General features: G+C 40.1%; 1 protein-coding gene across 7 annotated transcripts in view; it reads left to right on the forward strand.

Annotated features, from left to right (window-relative positions):
• Positions 1-21,132, forward strand: part of LOC102977564 (cytidine monophosphate-N-acetylneuraminic acid hydroxylase) — a 295,804-nt gene that overhangs the window by 215,016 nt on the left and 59,656 nt on the right. For 4 of the 7 annotated variants that reach the window (XM_028479285.2, XM_055080222.1, XM_028479284.2 and 1 more), the window contains 3 exons: positions 2,796-2,844; positions 20,276-20,373; positions 20,613-20,816. In XM_028479285.2, coding sequence (XP_028335086.1) covers positions 20,366-20,373; positions 20,613-20,816 — 212 coding nt within the window. In that variant the 5' untranslated portion in view covers positions 2,796-2,844; positions 20,276-20,365. Of the gene's footprint in view, positions 1-2,795; positions 2,845-16,228; positions 16,293-20,275; positions 20,374-20,612; positions 20,817-21,132 lie in introns of those variants that run through there. The other 3 variants (XM_028479288.2, XM_055080223.1, XM_028479286.2) reach the window with 2 other exon arrangements.

Here is a 21,132-nt window from a genome sequence, read left to right on the forward strand (position 1 = left end):
CCTCAGTTATTCTGCTTTTGATTCCTTCTAGTGTAGTTTTCATTTCAGTTATTGTATTGTTCATCTCTGTTTGTTTGTTCTTTAATTCTTCTAGGTCTTTGTTAAACATTTCTTGCGTCTTCTTGATCTTTACCTCCATTCTTTTTCTGAGGTCCTGGATCATCTTCATTATCATTCTGAATTCTTTTTCTGGAAGGTTGCCTATCTCCACTTCATTTAGTTGTTTTTCTGGGGTCTTATCTTGTTCCTTCATGTGGTACATAGCCCTCTGCCTTTTCATATTGTCTATCTTTCTGTGAATGTGGTTTTTGTTCCACAGGCTACAGGATTTTAGTTCTGCTTGCTTCTGCTGTCTGCCTTCTGGTGGATGAAGCTATCTAAGAGGCTGGTGCAAGTTTCCTGATGGGAGGGACTGGTGGTGGGTAGAGCTGGGTGTTGCTCTGGTGGGCAGAGCTCAGTAAAACTTTAATCCGCTTGTCTGCTGATGGGTGGGGCTGGGTTCCCTCCCTGTTGGTTGTTTGGCCTGAGGCGACCCAACACTGGAGCCTACCTGGGCTCTTTGGTGGAGCTAATAGTAGGCTCTGGGAGGGCGCATGACTAGGGGTACTTCCCAGAACTTCTGCTGCCAGTGTCCTTGTCCTCACAGTGAGACAGAACCACCACCCACCTCTGCAGGAGACCCTCCAACACCAGCAGGTAGGTCTGGTTCAGTCTCCTATAGGGTCACTGCTCCTTCCCCTGGGTCCTGATGCACACACTACTTTGTGTGTGCTCTCCAAGAGTGGAGTCTCTGTTTCCCCCAGTCCTGTCGAAATCCTGCAATAAAATCCCGCTAGCCTTCAAAGTCTGATTCTCTGGGAATTCCTCCTCCCATCGCCGGACCCCCAGGTTCGGAAACCTGATGTGGGACTCAGAACCTTCACTCCAGTGGGTGGACTTCTGTGGTATAATTGTTCTCCAGTTTGTGAGTCACCCACCAGCAGTTATGGGATTTGATTTTATTGTGATTGCACCCCTCCTACCGTCTCACTGTGGCTTCTCCTTTGTCTTTGAATGTGGGGTATCTTTTTTGGTGAGTTCCAGTGTCTTCCTGTCAATGATTGTTCAGCAGTTAGTTGTGATTCTGGTGCTCTCACAAGAGGGAGTGAGAGCACGTCCTTCTACTCCACCATCTTGAAACAATCTCCCACAAATCATTATTGTATTAGAGACCAGAAGTCCATGATCACAGCACTGGCATGGCTGGGTGAGGGCCTCCTTCCAGGTCACTGACTCCTTGTATTCTCAGTAGGCAGAAAGGGCCAGGGGGCCACTTCTGATTAATCCAAGAGTGGATCCTTGAGTGGGTATTGATTGGAGTACTAGAGTACTAGAATTGAGTGGAGTTAGCTGGAGTACTAGAAATGTTCTATACCTTGGAAGTAGTTACATGGATATATACCTATGTGCATGTGAGATTAGTACACCTTACTTTGTTATACCTCAATTTAAAAAAATCATGTGATGTCTTCTAGAGCAAGAGAAGGAAGGATTTGAGAGAGCTTCTTGATTTGGGAAAGAAAAGAATACTTTCAGGATAAGGTGTTAACTAGAAGAATTGCCTTATGTAGAAGCCCTTTCATCCTTTATCCTATTAAGAGACATTTCTCCAACTAGAACAGGTGTGGTTAAAACTGACCCTTGCTGCTTTACTGGGAATTTGCCACTGAGTTTGCTTATACATCATTGTAAGCACTGTGGTGAATACAAGTCCTAAGACACATTCCCTGCACTCCATAAGCTTATAATCTAATAGACAAGACCAACACAAATAAAATATTTAGAGAACTTAGTATTACTTTTTTTCTAAAGTGCAAATTGTGAGGTGCAGATTTCTCTAGGAATTCAGGAGGAAGAAAAAAATGGGTGAGAAATGGAGTAGGTGATTTTCATGAAGAAGGAAGGGCTTGATATGAGTTCTTAAAACTAGATGGGCAGACAAAATGTCAGAGAGCTCTTCACCTTATTGTACTTGTTTAAAGAATCATAGAAAACCTGTTTGCTAGAGCTGGAATGGTGACCAGCCAAAAGACAGGATATTTGTCAAACAGGAGGCAGGACCACAGACTTCTTGGGACATCCAGGACTGGACCCTGAATTGACACTGGTTGGGGCTCTAGGGGTGGGAAGACAGAAATACAGAGGTGTGTAGGGATCAGAAATAAACTGAGGCCAGAACTAAGCCACACCCCAATGGGAAATATTCTACAGAGATCCTTTCTTTTTCTAATAAAGCAATTATTCTTATTGCATTTAAAAAAAACCATTTGTGTGTATGTGACAGGCTGAGTCACTTTCAGAAGAGTTCAGAAAGTTTGGGGAAGGATATTAATTCTTCCTTAATGTGTTTTCCTCTTTCACCCCACTGAGAGGTCTGCCAAACACCCCCCCACACACACACCCCACTGCTCCCCTCCACACCCCAACACACAAACACTTCATATTCTGGTGTTGGCAGGGAATTAGGAGTTTACCTAAAGTTGCTAGGCTGTGGGTGGAGCCTGAACAGTAACAGAAACATTCGAAGATATATAAAGACAACTGAAATTCACATCAGCTGACTGAGCGTGCATTTTACCAGAAGTCTGACTGGCCTGCTATGCTCTCATAATTGCTTTTGAAAGGGTTTTCTCTGAAGAAATCAAATCAAGTCTGTTACCAAGCAAATTGAAATTTCCAAGCTGCAGCCATTCTAGAAATTCTAAACATCATTTAAAAGAAGATCTCAATCTCACTCTGTTTCTACTTTCTCTAAGGAGCTGTTTTTGTGCTGTTTGGCCCCTTTCTACCTGGAATGGAACAAAGGTACAGTTGAAAATTGTTTTCCTACTGAATTTAGGATTGATATTTTTGGTAGTTTGTCTTTACTTCTTCTGGTGAAAAGGTACAAGAACTGAGAGCTCTTGGGGGATGGGGTGGCGTTCATGATGTTAAAACAATTTTTGTGGATATAGTATGCACCGTCTCAGAAACATCTGATTCACAGCTCACCCAGTTATTTGGGTACCGAGCTTGCCTTCCCCACGGCCTGCTTGCCCTGGATAGTCTATTTGTCAGAGCCCCTCTCTCCAAGCTCTGTCCTCTTCACCCAGCCCTGTCACTGGTGACATCTTTTCTGTAGATTTCCCTTATTTTTTCTCTGGCTGCCAGTGTATCTTGTCTTTTGGAACTTTCCTTCTGCCAATACATTACCTACTGCTTTGCTCAGGCCTCAGAAAGACATAGGACCAAAAGAGATGCTAAAGATTCAGGGCTGAAAGAGTCCAGAGGACTCAGGGTTTGGAGTTGAGGTGTGGTCTGGACTAAGATGTGCCCTGAATTCATGGCTCAAAGCTGCAGTCCATTTTACAGCTCCTCACAGGAAAATGCTGACTTCTTCAGGGCATAGATAAGATTTTGTAGGCTGGATTAGAACATAATTGCAATTAACAACTTGTTTCTATGGGGAAATATTAACTGCAATACAAGTAAACTTTAAGGTTGCCACCTAGTCATAATGGGGCACTGTCTGTAGGATAGTTAATTTTTAAAATGTCAGTGTCACATTTGGGTACATGCTAGTTCTTAAGAAAATATGAACAGGTTCCAGGTTCATAAAAAAGGTTTTGTAGGAATCATTGTGGGCCAGTAATTGCAATGTTCATTTATTCTTTCAACAAATATTCATTGGAATCCTCATGTGTGCTAGGCTCTAGGGGTACAATGGAAACTCATACAGGCATGGTTCCTTCCTTCATGTGTCTGTCAGTTATCTTTAGGGGATACAGGTATTACTCTCATAATTAAAGATGAAATTAAAAGTTTGATAAGTCACATGAAAGCACAGGTACGTAGTGCTGTGAGTGTTTATATTAGTAGGATTTGACCTTCTTTGGGGTGTTGGGGAAGACTTCCCAGTGGAGATGATGATTGAACTGAGATCAAAAGGTTAAGGAGGGTTAAATCTGTGAAGAAGGCATCAGGAAGTATATTCTGGGCACAGGGCTGTACTTTGAGCAAATGAAAGAAGGTCAGGTGTCATAGAAGAAAGAATATAGTTCAAAAAGAACTGGAGGAAGTGATTAGGGGTCCCTAAGCGTCACCTCTTAGGCCATATTAGGAATTTTGTTCTTTCTCCTGGAAGCAATGGGAGGATATGAGGCATTTTTAAGAGGTGGGAGAAGGATTGGCAGGATGAGGTTATTTTGGAATTTCCATTTTAAATATGTTATTCTGGCCATAGTGGAAAGAGCAGAGAGTGAATGCAGGGTGACCAGTTAGGGGCCCATGGCAGTGGTCCAGAAGGGAGATGATGGTAGCTTGGATCAGGGTTGTAGAAGGGGATGCTTATGAGATAGACTTAAAAGTTAAATTGACAGACTTGAATTGAATATGGGAGAGTGAGAGAAAGGGAAGGGTCAAAGATAACAGGGGGTGTCATGGTGGAAATTTGAAGGTTTGGGGGTGGGTGAGATGTGCTGAATTGGATTTTGGATGCACTAAGTTTCAGGGGTCTTTAGGACATACTAATGGACATGTACAAAAGGCAATTAGCTCTCCACATAGGGCTTCCTGACTCAGGTCTGCTCATATAGGAGTTACTGTGTTCTGGAGCCATGGGTATGGATGATCCCTTAGGGGGAAAATGTCAAATGAAGAGGATACAGAACTGAGCCTTGAGGAACTACAACATTTCATGACCAGGTAGAGGAAGGATGAGTCTACAATGGAAACAGAAGAATGGCCAGAAATGTAGGGTGAAAACTAATAAGCTATTAGGTGTGTAGAAACCACTACCACAGAAAGTATGTCTGACTGTGAAGGAGAGGAGAAAGAGAACTAGCTGGAGAGTATGTGAGGCTGAGCTGTAATTTTTTTAATGGGAGATACTTGGACAGTTTAAAAGGCAATTTAATGCTGTAGGATTCCATTTATATATCATTTGTGAAATGACCACATTATAGGGGTAGAGAACAAATCAGTGGTTGCCAGAGGATAGGCAATAGTGGGGGTATGACTATAAAGGGCAGTCCTTGGGAATTATATCCAGCAAGTTCTTTGGTCTTGATGGAAGAGTTAGATGTCTTGATTTTAGTGGTAGCTATGCAAATCTATAAACGGAATAAAATTTCATAGAACTATCTATGCAGACACATACACATATGCAAAAATGGTTGCACGTACAAACTGGTGACATCAGAATAAAGTTTGTACTCTAGTTAACAGTATTGTACCACTGTCAACTTCCTGGTTTGATATCATAATACAGTAATAAAGTGATGTAAGATGTCCCTATTAGGGGAAGCTAGTTCCCCTAAGGTACAGGGGACTCGACTATCACTGCAAATTCCTGTGGATCTATTTTATTTTCATTTGAAACTTTATTTCAAAATAAAAAGTTGTAGAAAGTCAATGAGAGAGAAAGATAGGAAATTTACAGTGAAAATTGTGGAGTAACATCTTTTTCTCCTTTTCTTTAGTACTTTGTCCTTCAGGTGCAACCTAATTATTATCATCATCATTATTACTCATGCATAATGTACAGGAATCACTTCTCATTAATGTATAACTCAAAAGTCCCAAGGTCTTGCCACTAGAAGACACTTTCCAGAGGCAATTTGGCAGACTTAAAGAGCCAAATATGTTCATGGTAGGACCTTATGCATTGATTATAGCTGGTGGCAGGAGTGGGCTGCTCCCTCCTGGGAGGGCAAGCTTTACCCTTCCACATCCGTGGATTCAACCACCTGGGATCAAACATATTTGAAAAAAAACTTCCAGAAAGTTGTAAAAAGCAAAACTTGAAATTGCTGCCCCCCACCCTACCCCATCAACTATTTACATAGCATTTACATTTTATTAGATATTATAAGTAATCTAGAGATGGTTTAAAGTATCTGGGTGGTTGTGTGTAGGTTATATGCAAATACTATGCCATTTTACATAAGGGACTTGAGCATCTGCAGATTTTGGTATCTGCTTGGGTTCTGGAACCAATCCCCCTCAAATACCGAGGGACGACTGTATACATCAGAATAAGTGAGGTGTGCATATGCTTTGAAAGAACATGTTTAAAATATCAGCTTCTCCATTATTTTTATTGTGCAATATAATGTACATAAGAAAAGTTTATAAAATATAAATAAAATTTAGCACTTATAAAACAAATACCAGTTTACCCCAGCTCAAAAATAATAACATTACATATCACCACCCCACAATTCTCTCATGTGCCCCTTTCTTCTTTTGAAAATATCTTTATTGATATATGATTTAGTACTATGAAATTGACCTGATTTAATTGTACCAGTCAATGATCTTTAGTATATTTGCAGAGTCTTGCAGCTATTTCCACAATCTAATTTTAGACTCTTTCCATCACTCCCCAAAAAGAAGGCCCAATCATCAGTCACTCCCCATTCCCATACACACCCCTACTCCCACCCTTGGTAACTACCAATCTACTGTCTATCTCTATAGATGTGCCTATTCTGGATATTTCACGTAAATGGAATTATACTATATGTGGTCTTTTGTGTCTGGCTTCTTTCACTTAGCATGATTTTTTGAGGTTCATCCATGTTGTAGTATGTATCAATCAGTACTTCATTCCTTTTTATTGCCAAATAGTACAGTTGATCCTTGAACAATGTAGAATCGAACTGTGCTGGTCCACTTATACACAGATTTTTAAAAATAGTAAATACAGTACTACATGCTCCACCATTGGTTGACTCTGTGGATGAGGAAGTGTGGATATGGAGGGCGGACTATAAAGTTATGTGCAGATTTTTAACTGCTCAGAGGGTCAGCATCCCTAGTCCCCACACTGTTCAAGGGTACATGTATTCCACTGTGTGGACATACACATTTTATTTATCCACTAATCAATTGATGGACATTTGGGTTGTTTCACTTTTTGGCTATTATGAATAATTAGCTAAATGAACGTTCATGTACAAGTTTTTGTGTGGACATATGTTTCCAGTTTTTTTTTTTTTAATTCTCAATCTCCATTTCTTTTTTTAAAAAATTTATTTATTTTATTTTTGGCTGGCTGTGTTGGGTTTTTGTTGCTGCACACGGGCTTTCTCTAGTTGCGGCGAGCGGGGGCTACTCTTTGTTGTGGTGCACGGGCTTCTCATTGCGGTGGCTTCTCTTGCTGCGGAGCATGGGCTCTAGGTGCGCAGGCTTTGGTAGTTGTGGCTCACGGACTCTAGAGCACAGGCTCAGTAGTTGTGGTGCACAGGCTCAGTTGCTCCGCGGCCTGTGGGATCTTCCTGGACCAGGGCTCGAACCCATGTCCCCTTCATTGGCAGGCAGATTCTTAACCACTGAGCCACCAGAGGAGCCCCACAGTTCTTTTGGGTAGAGACCTAGGAGTTGAATTGCTGGATCCTATAGACACTATATGTTTAACATGTTGAGAATATGACAAACTGTTTTCAAAAGTCCCACCAGCAATAGATGTTGGATCCTGTTTCTCTACATCCTCACCAACACTAGTACTACCTGTATTTGTTATTATAACCATCATAATGGATGTGAAGTGTTAGCTCATTGAAGTTTTGATTTGTGTTTCCCTCTTGACTAATGATGTGAAGCTTCTATTCATGTGTGTTACTGACCATTCATATATCTTCTTTGGAGAAATGTCTATTCAAATCCTTTGACCATTCCTAATTGGGCTATTTGTTTTGTTATTGAGTTTTAAGAGTTTTAAAAAAATAAATTCCTGATTTGTGATCCTTATCAGATATGTAATTTGCAAACATTTTTTCTTGGTTTGTGTGTTGTCCTTTCACTTTCTTGGTGGTGCCATTATCAAAGGACTACCTTTGTCTCATTGATACTGTCTAATATATGCAGAGTTTCTGTTTTATAATTCTTTCTTCTTTCTTTGGATTATTTTATTGTTCTTTAACATTCTTGAGATGGATGCTTTTTAGCCTTTCTTTTTTAACGTTCACACCCAAGGCTATATATTTATCTCTGAGTATACTCCATTACCACATTGATCATTCTAGCTTCATTCCCTTGCTTATCTATTGAGTCCCACTCCAACAATGAGAAAGCTGGCTCTCACCATTGTTGTCCATGTATTTAATTATGCAATTCCAGTATACATGTATAGAAGTATCAGAATTGCTAACCCATACCCTTATGCAAAATAGCTTTATCAACTAGAGTATAGTGGTTCCTATGTGCAGCTCCTTGTGCCTCTAATCTTACAGACTCCATTCATTTCCAGAGATACTTGGCCAGCACTTTTCCCTTCACCCACTTCAATTAGGTTGTTTCATACATTTGTAATAGTTAGATTCTCTTGTCAGTCTATATTCTTTCTTGGGATTCCTCAACCTCCTAAATGATTTTTTTTCTTGTTCTTACTTTCTCAGAGCCTTAAAAAAAAACAACAACCTTCTAGATTTGAATAAGTGTAGATGTTACTACATTTATATATTTTACCTGTAACAACTACTGTGTATTTTCTGACTAATGGATAAAATCTTCTTTTATTTGCCTATATCTTTTATTTCAAACTTCAAAATGATGCCCTCTCCTCTCTAATATTTTGAATTTTGATGAATAAACCTGAACTCCATTTATGCTTCCCCTCTCCCCTAAATCTTCATCTCTTCAGAATAAAAGAGTTCTAAATTTTAGGCTCTAAGTAGAAAGCCCTTCCATCTACTTTATAACTTCAATCTCATTTCTCAGGACCTCTCTCAACTCTGGTATGTCTTCCTTATGGTGTAGGGAACCAAAAATGCATTCCAATTTGGATGGCCTTTATTTCTTTTACTTGTCTGATTGCTGTGGCTATGACTTCCAATACTGTGTTGAATAAAAATGGTGAGAGTAGGCATCCTTGTCCTGTTCCTGATCTTAGAGGAAATATTTTCAGCTTTTCACCATTGAGTATGATGTTATCTGTGGGCTTGTCATTTATGGCCTTTATTATGTTGTATGTTCCCTCTATACCCACTTTGTTGACTTTTTTTTTTAATCACAAATGGATGTTGAATTTTGTCAAAAGGTTTTTCTGCATTAATTTAGATGATCATATGGTTTTTATTCTTCAATTTGTTAATGTGGTGCATCACGTTGATTGATTTGTGGAAAATGAATCATTATTCCATCCCTGGGATAAATCCCATTTGATCATGTTGTATGATCCTTTTAATGTGTTGTTGAATTCAGTTTGCTAATATTTTGTTGATGATTTTTGCATCTATGTTCATCAGTGATTTTGACCTGTAATTTTCTTTTTCTGTGATATCTTTGTCTGGTTTTGGTATCAGCGTGATGATGCAGGTCTTGTAAAATGAGTTCAGAAGCATTCCTTCTTCTGTAATTTTTGGAACAGTTTGAAAAGGATAGGTGTTAACTCATATTTAAATGTTTAGTAGAATTTACCTGTGAAGCCATCTGGTCCTGGACTTTTGTTTGTTGGGAGGTTTTTTTTTTTGGTTCAATTTCATCACTGGTAGTTAGTATATTCACATTTTCTATTTCTTCCTGATTCAGTCTTGGGAGATTGTGCATTTCTAGGAATTTGTCTTTCTCCTACATTGTCCATTTTATGGGCATATATATTGTTCATGGTAATCTCTTATGATCCCTTTATTTCTGTGGTATTGTTTGTAACTTCTCTTTCATTTCTGATTTTATTTACTTGAGCCCTCTCTTTTTCTTGATGAGCCTGGCTAATTTTCATCAATTTTATTTATTTTTTCAAATTACCAGCTCATAGTTTCATTAATCTTTTCTATAATTTTAACCTCTATTTCATTTATTTCTGCTATGATTTTTATGATTTTTTCCCCCTTCTACTAAAATTGGGTTTTGTTTGTTCTTCTTTCTCTAGTTCCTTTAGGTGTACAGTTAGGTCATTTATTTCAGATTTTTCTTGTTTCCTGAGATAGGCTTCTATTCCTATAAATTTCCCTCTTGCAACTGCTTTTGTTGCATCCCATAGATTTTGGATCATTGTGTTTTTGTTTTCATTTATCTTCAGGTATTTCTTGATTTCTACTTTGATTTTTTTCAGTGACCCATTAGTTTTTTTAGTAGCATGTTGTTTAGCCTCCATGTATTTGTTTTTTGCAGTTTTTTCTTGTAGTTGATTTCTAGCCTCATAGTTTTGTGGTTGGGAAAGATACTTTTGTGTGTGTGTGTGTGTGTGTGTGTGTGTGTGTGTGTGGGGTCTGATAGCGGTGAGCCCACCTTGCACTCAGGTCTTGGTTTCTACATATCATTCTCTGCTAAAAAGAACTAGGGCTCTTTGAAGAAATGGCTGACCCCAGGGCTGGGCATTTTATGTCATAAGGTAAGGAAGTACTCAAAACATGATTAACACATGCCCAGAGAACACAGGACCTGGTTTGAAGATAACTGACCAAGTCTGAGATAAATTGAGTATCAAAATAAATGATAAAAACAGATTGTAACCCTTTGTGTAAAATAGGACTCCATGAATTTATACTAATATTCATAAATATAAAAATGAGGGAGAATAGAAAATTCTACCTATATCAGAATGTCATTTAGTAAATCTAGAACAAGTACTATAAAAATCTAGAACCCGGGCACTAATGCCATTTTGGGCAAGATAATTCTTTGAGGGTGGGGGGAAGGAGGGAACTATTCTTACATTGCAGGATGTTTAGCATCATCCTTTCCCTCTACCTACTAGATATTAGCATTCCCTCCCTACCTCCAACCTCCAGTTGTGAAAAACAAAAATGTCTCCAGACATTGCCAAATGTCCCCTAGGAGGCAAAAATCACATCCCCCTATTCTCAATTGAGAACCACTGATCTAGAAGGAATGATAGAATTACAAAATTACCTTTGGTAATTATCATAGTAATAACTGATTGAGGCATGAATTCGCCACCAGGGAAGCCCAGGGAAAGATACTTGATATGATTTTAGTCTTCTTAAATTTACTGAGACTTGTTTCGTGGCCTAGCCTGAGATCTATCCTGGATAATGTTCCATTTGCACTTGAATGTGTATTGCTGCTTTCGGATGGAATGTTCTCTATATATCTGTTAAGTCTATCTGATCTATTGTGTTGTTTAAAGCTAGCGTTTCTTTACTAATTTTCTCTCTGGATGATCTGTCTGTTGATGTAAGTGGGGTGTTGAAGTCCCCTACTGTTATTGTGTTACTATCAATTTCTCCCTCTATTTTAATATTTGCTTAACATATTCAGGTGCTCGTATGTTGGGTGTATATGTATTTACAATCATTATAGCTTCTTCTTGAACTGACCCCTTTATCATTATATAATGTCTTTCTTTGTCTCTTGTTCCAGTTTTTGTTTTAAAGTCTATTTTGTCTGATATTGCTACCCCAGCTTTCCTTTTTGTTTCCATTTGCTTGGAATACCATTTTCCATCCCCCTCACTTTCAGTCTTTGTGTGTCTTTAGATCTGATGTGAATCTCTTGTAGGCAGCATATGTATAGGTCTTGTTTTTGTATCCACTCAGCCATTCCATGTCTTTTGATTGAAGTATTTAGTCCATTTACATTTAAAGTAATTATTGATAGGTATGTATTTATTGCCATTTTGTTAATTATTTTCTGGTTGTTTTTCTAGTTCTTCTTTTGCCATCTTCCCTTGTGATTTGATGTCTATCTTTAGTGTTATGTGTGGGTTCTTTTTTCTTTTGGGTGTGTGTATCCATTACAGATTTTTGGCTTCTGGTTACCATGAGGTTTATATATAGCAATCTATATATATGGTCAATTGCTTTAAGTTGCTGATCTCTTAAGTTAGAATGCATTTTAACAACTCTGCTTTCTTACTCACCCCTCTATTTTGACACCATATTTTACATCTTGTTTTGTGTATCCCTTAACTACTTATTGTGGATATAGATGGTTTTACTACTTTTGACGTTTAACCTTCCTACTAGCTTTTTAAGTGTTTTATCTACTACCTTCTCGGTATTCTGCCTTTACCAATGAAATTTTTCCTTTCATAATTTTCATATTTCTAGTTGTGGCCTTTCCTTTTCTATTTAGGGAAGTCCGTTTAACATTTCTTGTAAAGGTGGTTTGGTGGTGCTGAACTCTTAGCTTTTGCTTGTCTGTAAAATCTTTATTTCTCCTTCAAAGGTGAATAATAGCGCTGCCAGGTAGAGTTTTCCTGGTTGTAAATTTTTTCATCACTTTAAATATATTGTGCCACTCCCTTCTGGAGTGCAGAGTTTCCGTTGAAAAGTCAACTGATAGTCATGGAATTCCCCTTGTACATAACTAGTTGCTTTTCCCTTGTTGATTTAATAGTCTCTCTTCATCTTTAATTTTGGCACTTTAAATACAGTGTATCTTGGTGTGGTCCTCTTTGGGTTGATCTTGTTGGGGACACTTTGTGTTTCCTGAATGCCTGTTTCCTTTCCCAAGTTAGGGAATTTTTTCAGTAATTATATCTTCAAATATGTTTTCTGTCCCTTTCTCTCATCTCCTTTGGGATTCCTATAAGATGAATGTTAGGATGCTTGATGTTGTTCCAGTTCTCTTAAGCTGTCCTCATTTAAACTATTTTTTTTTCTTTTTTTCTGTTCAGCTTGAGTGATTTCTACCACTCTGTCTTCCAGTTCACTGATCAATTTATCTGTATCATCTAATCCACCATTGATTCCACCTAATTTTTTTTTTAATGGAGGAGAAAGAAAGAGTGACTTTATTTCTTTGCCAGGCAAAGAGGGAACACAGTAGGCTAGCACCTCAAGAACTGTGTCCCCAATTCCATCTAATGTATTTTTTATTTCAGTTATTGTGTTCTTCAACTCTATTTGATTCTTGTTTATATTTTCTAACTCTTTGTTAAAAACTTCTAAATTCTGATTTTGTTCATCCATTCTTCTCTCGAGTTCTTTGAACATCCTTTTTTTAAAAGATAAATTTATTTATTTATTTATTTATTTTTGGCTGAGTTGGGTCTTTGTTGCTGAGCACAGGCTTTCTCTAGTTGTGACGAGTGGGGGCTACTCTTCGCTGCGGTGTGCGGGCTTCTCACTGTGGTGGCTTCTCTTGTTGCAGAGCATGGGCTCTAGGTGCATGGGCTTCAGTAGTTGTGGCATGTGGGCTCAGTAGTTGTGGCTCATGGGCTCTAGAGCACAGGCTTAGTAGTATGGCACATGGGCTTAGTTGCTCCACGGCATGTGGAATCTTCTCGGACCAGGGATCGAACCCGTGTCCCCTGCATTGGCAGGTGGATTCTTAACTACTGTCCACCAGGGAAGCCCTGAGCATCTTTTTGATCATTAACTTAAACTCTTTATCAGGCAGATTGCTTATCTCCATTTCATTTAGTTCTTCCAGGGTTTTATCTTATTCCATAGTTTGGAATATATTCCTCTGTCACCTCATTTTGCTGAATTCTCTGTTTTTATTTCTGAGTATTAGGTAGGTCAGTTACACTATTGATCTTGGAGGAGTGGCCTTATGTAGGAGATGTCCTATGGGGCCCAGCAGTGCACACCGCTTTGGTCACCGGAGCTATGTTCTAGGGGTGCCCTCTTTGCTGGCTGCCTGAGCCCTACTCTTGGGGGTGAGCTTATTACTGTGGGCACTCTGATAGGCTTGGCTGGCCTGCAGCCCAGTTTGGTGCCAGACCACACCTAGTGAGAAAGCTGCCAGACCATGGAAGGGTGAGGCCAGATCCTGAGATGGCTGAGGGGCTCAAGGTGTCCTGTAGCTGGTGTTGGCCAGCTGGTGGGCAGAGGTAGGTCACAGGGGCAGCTGACTGCAGAACCCTAGGGAATCCTGGGGCTAGTGCAGAACCTCTAGTGAGTGGAGCTGGGTCCCAGGGTGGCTGGCTGCAGGCTAAAAGGCTGTGAGGTTTCCAGGGCTGATATTGGCTTGCTGGTGGGTGAGACCAGTTCCTGGTGTTAGTGCTGGCCAACAGGTGAGTGTAGCCAGATTCAGGACAGCTGGCTGAGGGGTCCAAGGTATCCTGGAAATGGTGTGAGCCAGGTGTTGGGTGAGGTTGGGACACTGGGCAGGTGACAGCAAAGCCCCAGAGGGTTCAGGAGCTAGTGTTGGCCTACTGGTGTGGAGGGCTGGATCCTGGGGCAGCTGGCTGAGGGGCCCAAGGTGTCCTAGAGTTGGTGTCAGCCAGCTATTGCATGGGGCTGGGTCAGGAGGCTGTAGAGCCCCGGGGAGTCCTGGGGCTACTGCTGGCCCACTGGAAAGTGTGGACAAATCTCAGGGTGGCTTGCTGAGGGGCCCAACATGTCTTGGAGCTGGTGTCAGCCAGCTGTTCCAAAGGGCTTGGTATAGGGTAGCTGATCACTGGGTCCCGGGAGGCTGGTTGTGGGACCATGGGGTTCTCGGGATTGGTACTAGTCCCATGGTGGATGAGGCTGGATATAGGGTGACTGGCTGACAGTCCCACGGTGTCCTGGAGCTGGTGTTGGCCAGCTGTTGGGTGAGGCTGGGGCATGGGGAGGCTAACTGAAGAGCCCTGGTGGGTGCTGTGGCTACTGCTGGACTACTGGTAGGTGGGCCCAGATTCCCAGGTAGCTGGCTGAGGGGCTGTAATGTTCCAGAGGCTGAAGTCAGGCCCCTGTTGGGTGACGCCGGATCCCAGGGCTAGTGATGACCCACTAGTGAGTAGGGCCAGAGCTTGGGTTGGCTGCCTGGGGGCCCAAGTTGTCATGGGGTTGTTTCAGCCAGCAATGGGCAGGACTAGGTCACAGGTCGGCTGACTGAAGAGCCCTGGTGATCCGAGAACTAGTGCTAAAGCACTGGTGAGTGGGTCCAGATCCAGTGCCATGGGTTGAGGGCCTTGAGGTGTCCTGGAGTTTGCCAGCTATTGGATTGGGTTGAGTCATGGGGCTGCTGGCTACAGAGCCCCAGGGGTTCCCAAAGCAGTGCTGGCCCACTAGCAAATGGGGCCGGATCCCAGGGCAGGTGGCTGACGAGCTGCAGGGTTTCTGAGATGGTGTCAGCCCCCTAGTGGGTGAGGCTGGGTCCTGGGGCTAGTGCTGACCCACTCACTGGTGAGGAGCCAGAGTTTTCCTGGAACTGGTGTTGGCTAGTCTTGCTATACCATGTCTCCACCCCTCCTACTGTGATTCCTTCTTCATATCTTTAATTGTAGAAGATCTTTTCTTCTAGTCATCCAGTCTTTCTCATTGATAGATGCTTTGTAAATAGTTGTAATTTTGGTGTGCCCATGGGAGGGGGTGAGCTCAAGTTCTTCCTACTCCACCATTTTGGCCATTCCCCATTCTGACCCATTTTTTAATTGGGTTGTTTGTTTTCTTGTTGTTGAGTCTTAAGAGTTGTTTGTATATTTTGGATAACAGTCCTCTATCAGATATATCTTTTGCAAATATTTTCTGAACAAAATATGATACACACACACAATGGAATATTATTCAGCCTTTAAAAGGAAAGAAATCCTGTTAGTACATGTTAGTTACAATATAGATGAATCTTGAGGACATTATGCTAAATGAAATAAGCCAATCACAAAAAGACAAATACTGTATGATTATACTTATATCAAGAAGCTAAGGTCGTCAAATTCATAGAAACAGAAAGTAGAATGGTGTTACCAGGGGCTTGCGGGGGGGAGGGAAATGGGGAGTTGTTGTATAATGAGTATGGAGTTTTGGTCCTGCAAGATAAAATATTTTGGAATTTTGTTGCACTTAACAATGCATATATACTTAACACTACTGAAATGTATGCTTAAAAATGGTTAAGATGATCAATTTTACATTAAATGTAGTAAAACAATTAAAGTGCAGTAAAGCAATTTTTAAAAAATTTGTTACATCTCTCTACCAAGAATAACTGATCCAAAAATAAAATTACAATGATACCAATTACAATGGCAGCAACAGCTATAAATATCTAAGAATTAGCTATGAAAAAGTAAATTTTCAAAACCATAATAAAGAGCAAACAAGATGATTTGAATAAATGAGGAAGCACCCTCTGCTTTTTCATGGGATTAAAAACAACAACAACAACAATGCTCCTAAGTTGCTTTTTATTATTGTTATTTTTTTTTTTGGCTGCACCACGCAGCTTATGGGATCTTAGTTCTCCGACTAGGGATTGAACCTGGGGCCCCGAGAAGTGAGACTGCTGAGTCCTAACCACTGGACCACCACGGAATTCCCTTAAGTTGCTTTTCAAAACTTGTATGCGCCATTAATTTGATTTTTCCCTTAACAGATCTCTGACCTTTGGAAGCATTTTCACATCCTTTGTCTACATGGAGTACATATTTCATTCTTGTGAGTGTATTCCTTCATCAGCCAGATATTTACTGGGCACCTACCATGTGACAGGCACTTTATGTCTCAGCTTTCATGGAGTTTACATCCCTGTGAACAGAATACTGAACATCTTCCCATTTAAAACAATACTAATCTAATTAAGAAATTATGATATTGAGCTGCATCAGCTGCTTGTAAATTTTGGAGATTAAAGGATTAATCTCCAAAATTTACAAGCAGCTGATGCAGCTCCATATCAAAGAAACAAACAACCCAATCCAAAAATGGGCAGAAGACCTAAATAGACATTTCTCCAAAGAAGATACACAGATTGCCAACAAACACATGAAAGGATGCTCAACATCACTAATCATTAGAGAAATGCAAATCAAAACTACAATGAGATATCATCTCACACTGGTCAGAACGGCCATCATCAAAAATTCTAGAAACGATAAATGCTGGAGAGGGTGTGGAGAAAAGGGAACCCTCTTGCACTGTTGGTGGGAATATAAATTGATACAGCCACTATGGAGAACAGTATGGAGGTTCCTTAAAAAACTAAACATAGAACTACCATATGACCCAGCAATCCCACTACTGGGCATATACCCTGAGAAAACCAGAATTCAAAAACAGTCATGTACCAAAATGTTGATTGTTGCTCTATTTACAATAGCCAGGGCATGGAAGCAACCTACGTGTCCATCGACAGATGAAATGGATAAAGAAGATGTGGCACATATATACAATGGAATATTACTCAGCCATAAAAAGAAACGAAATTGAGTTATTTGTAGTGAGGTGGCTGGACCTAGAGTTTGTCATACAGAGTGAAGTAAGTCAGAAAGAGAAAAAGAAATACCATATGCTAACACATATATATAAAATCTAAGAAAAAGAATCAAAAAGGTCATGAAGAACCTAGGGGCAAGACGGGAATAAAGATACAGACCTACTAGAGCATGGACTTGAGGATATGGGGAGGGGGAAGGGTAAGCTGTGACACGGTGAGAGAGTCGCATGGACATATATACACCACCAAACGTAAAATAGATAGCTAGTGGGAAGCAGCCGCCTAGCACAGGGAGATCAGCTCGGTGCTTTGTGACCACCTAGAGGGGTGGAATAGGGAGGGTGGGAGGGAGGGAGACGCAAGAGGGAAGAGATATGGGAACATATGTATATGTATAACTGATTCACTTTGTTATAAAGCAGAAACTAACACACCGCTGTAAAGCAGTTATCCTCCAATAAAGATGTTAAAAGAAAAAAAAACAAATTATGGGTAGCAAAATGTATTTATAGATTGACACTTCTGAGTGAGCTGCCCTTTCTTCCTCTAGCCCTTTTTCTCAGAGCTTAAACTTCGGGAGGATTCCTGCCTTCATGAGATGAATATAATCAAGATGAATATCATTAACATAATATTTTTAAAAATCAAACCTAAAGCCAAAATTTCATAACAAACAAAATATCGAAATTTTAAAGACAGGGTGCTGCACTGCAATGCCATGCCACCAAGTCTGAGGCAAAAGGCAAGAATGTATGTCCCTATATAAATGTTTTTGTGTATTTTTTAATAATTATTCTTTCACAAACATTAAAGTATTTGAAAAAATAATGAAATGTTGACAAGTAGGTGTACTAAAACTCATATCATTTTAGTTTAAATATTTTATTTATACCCAAACCAGAATTGACTATAATTTTACTTTCCTGATTTTAATGGAATCCAATCCAATTTTTAATAGCTTTAAAAATGGACTTTTAGGAAAAACTAACCATTAAAAAATACACAAAAGCATGTATATAGGAGTGCACGTTTTAAAATTTTGCTTTAGGTTCCAATATACGTTTTCACGGAATTGATAAAGATGTAGTTAGTTCAACCTGCTTTACACAGTGCATGGAAAGCCTTAGACTCTAACACAGAACCTTGGCTAACTGGTTCATTCAGTCAAGTAAAACAAAATATTTAGAAAGGTTTCCTCTTTACACTTCTAGGCTAATCATTCCAGAAATTGCCTCAGTGCTTGCTTTGGCTTGGTGTCAGATATATGTACTCATAAAAACAAAGATAAAAGAACTTCATGAGGCTTAACATGGAATCCTTTCTATCAAATACATTTAAAACATATATTTGGAAACATTTCAAGTCTCCTGTGAACAGAATTACCAGGAATTTGGGACAGAAGTGACAATGAGAATCTGCTTTGAAGAAATGGATCATAATTATAGGGCTCTGCCTTATTAGTTGAAAATTGGAAGTAGCTTCCTGTTATTTTCTATTATGGTGTGTTTTTTACATTATTTTAATTTCCTGTTTAAGAAATTTGCGCAATTTCCCTGGTGGTCCATCTTGCAATGCAGGGGACACCGATTTGATCCCTGATCGAGGAATTAAGATCGCACATGCCTTGGGACAACTAAGCCCATATGTGGCAACTACTGAGCCCACGTGCTCTGGAGCCTGTGCGCCGCAATGAAAGATCCCGCATGCTACAACTAAGACCTGATGCAGCCAATTAATTAATTAAATAAAACCTGATATTTAAGAAAAAAAGAGAAATTTGCAGTACTTCCAAAAATGAAAGTGAAAGTGCCACAAATGTACATGAGCTCCAAATCAATTTTTTTTTTTTTTTTTTTTTCGGTACGCGGGCCTCTCACTGTTGTGGCCTCTCCCGTTGCGGAGCACAGGCTCCGGACGCGCAGGCTCAGCGGCAGTGGCTCACGGGCCCAGCCGCTCCGCGGCATGTGGTTTCTTCCCGGACCGGGGCGCGAACCCGCGTCCCCTGCATCAGCAGGAGGACTCTCAACCACTGCGCCACCAGGGAAGCCCCAAATCAATTTTAATAACGCATGAAGAGAATTTTGACCACTTTTGGTTTGGAGTAGAATGTAGAATTAAACATGCACCCAGATTTCATACCATGGATCTGCCAAAAGTTATTTTGAAATCTCTCTTGGCAAAAATTATATTCCACTATGATTCAGAGTTGCATCATAACAAGAGTTTGTTTAAAGATTGGGGTTTGAGAAATGTAACATTTGTATTTTCCTTGAAAAAACATGAGAGATCAAATGCTTTGCTGCTAGAGCTTTTTATAAATTACTCAGATTGAGTGCAGTTGGTTCAATCTTTAAGTAGCTAGCTCTTAAAGATAGTCTGCTAAGTGATGGGAAGAGAAAAGCAGAGAGATAGAGTGTTTTTAAAAGCATCTATGTGCAAGTAAGCAGGGCAGTGCACTGGTACTAGGTTATAATGTTCTACAGAATAGTAATACACATTGAGAAGTGCTAGACTTATGATAACTAGACTTATCATGGTGGACATTTTTAAACGTATAGAAATATCGAATCACTATGTTGTGTGCTGGGAACTAACAGAGTGTTGTAGGTCAATTATACTTTAAAAACAAACAAAAAAAACCTCACAGAAAAAGAGATCAGATTTGTGGTTACCAGAGGCAGGGGTGGAGAGAAGGGGATTTTGATGAAGGTGATCAAAAGGTACAAACTTCCAGTTGTAAGATAAATAAGTACTGAGAATGTAGTGTACAACAGGATCAACATAACTAACACTGCTGTACATTATATATGAAAGTTGAGTAAATCAGCTAAGAGTTCTCATCTTATCTTTAATTTTATATCTATATGAGATGATGGATGTTCACTAAAAGAAAAAGAAAGAATAAATTTCAGTGTCTTCTGGAAAGTAAAGAAAAAGAAGTGTTAGACTTGACCTGGGGGTCGGGGGGTGGTGGGTAGCTCGGAAGGCTTATCCAAGGAGGGGATGATTGAGGTATGCTTGAACCAAAAGGGTGACTCTCAGTGGGAAAGGCGAGCAGGTGCAGAGACAAAAGCATGGAGGTGGGGAGAGCAGACTGGGTTCTTGAAACTAAATATAAAATTCGGCTTCTAAGAGAGATACGGTAGAGCAGGAAGCAGTAGGACGGAAATACTGAGCTGGGCCCACACCCTCTTTATCCACACAGACTAATGCCTTGTGGGAGCGGATGAGTCATACACACTGAAGGAGCAACTGCCGTTCTTCCGAAATACCCAGAGACAGGCAACGACAGACCATGAGCAGGCAAGTGAGAGGGGCATGAGCTCTCTGGGAAGGTGGAGATAAACCCTCAACAAGTAGGATGGACATTGAAAGGAGGGGAGAAAATTCACCATCAGGTGCCACCGGGCCTGGGTACTTGGAGGAATGGCCTTAAAAAGTATTTTAATAAAAAAGAGGTTTTTGAGATGTCAATGCCAAATGGTTCTCTCTTAAAACCTAACAGTATCACTCTTTCCTCTAAAATGTTTGCCTTTTCATAGCATCGAACAAACAACTGAGATCCTGTTGTGTCTCTCACCTGCTGAAGTTGCCAGTGTCAAGGAAGGAATCAATTTTGTTCGAAATAAGAGCACTGGCAAAGATTACATCTTATATAAAAGTAAGAGCCACATGCGAGCATGCAAGAATATGTGCAAGCACCAAGGAGGCCTGTTCATAAAAGATATCGAGGATTTAGACGGAAGGTAACATGAGCCCTTTGCTTTCTCCCTGGTGACCCTTCTTACAATTAGATTTGGCAGGAAATGTGTTCATTGAGAAATCAAATGAACCAACTGACAAATTATTTCTTTTAGCAAATTCATAACTTTTACTTGTGCTCACTGAGGCAACTCTCTGATCTCAAAACGTATGACCTTTACTTAATTTCCCACTCTCTCTTAAGAACTCTAATTGAAAATTGATTCCTAGCTTGATAAACAGTGAAATTTCTAAGGTATATGTGTCTGTGTGTGTGAGTGAGTGGTTGGGTGTATGTAACAGCTTTTATTTTCCAGGACT

This window comes from Physeter macrocephalus, chromosome 18 (assembly GCF_002837175.3).
Source record: "Physeter macrocephalus isolate SW-GA chromosome 18, ASM283717v5, whole genome shotgun sequence".
Classification (NCBI taxonomy): Eukaryota; Metazoa; Chordata; class Mammalia; order Artiodactyla; family Physeteridae; genus Physeter; species Physeter macrocephalus.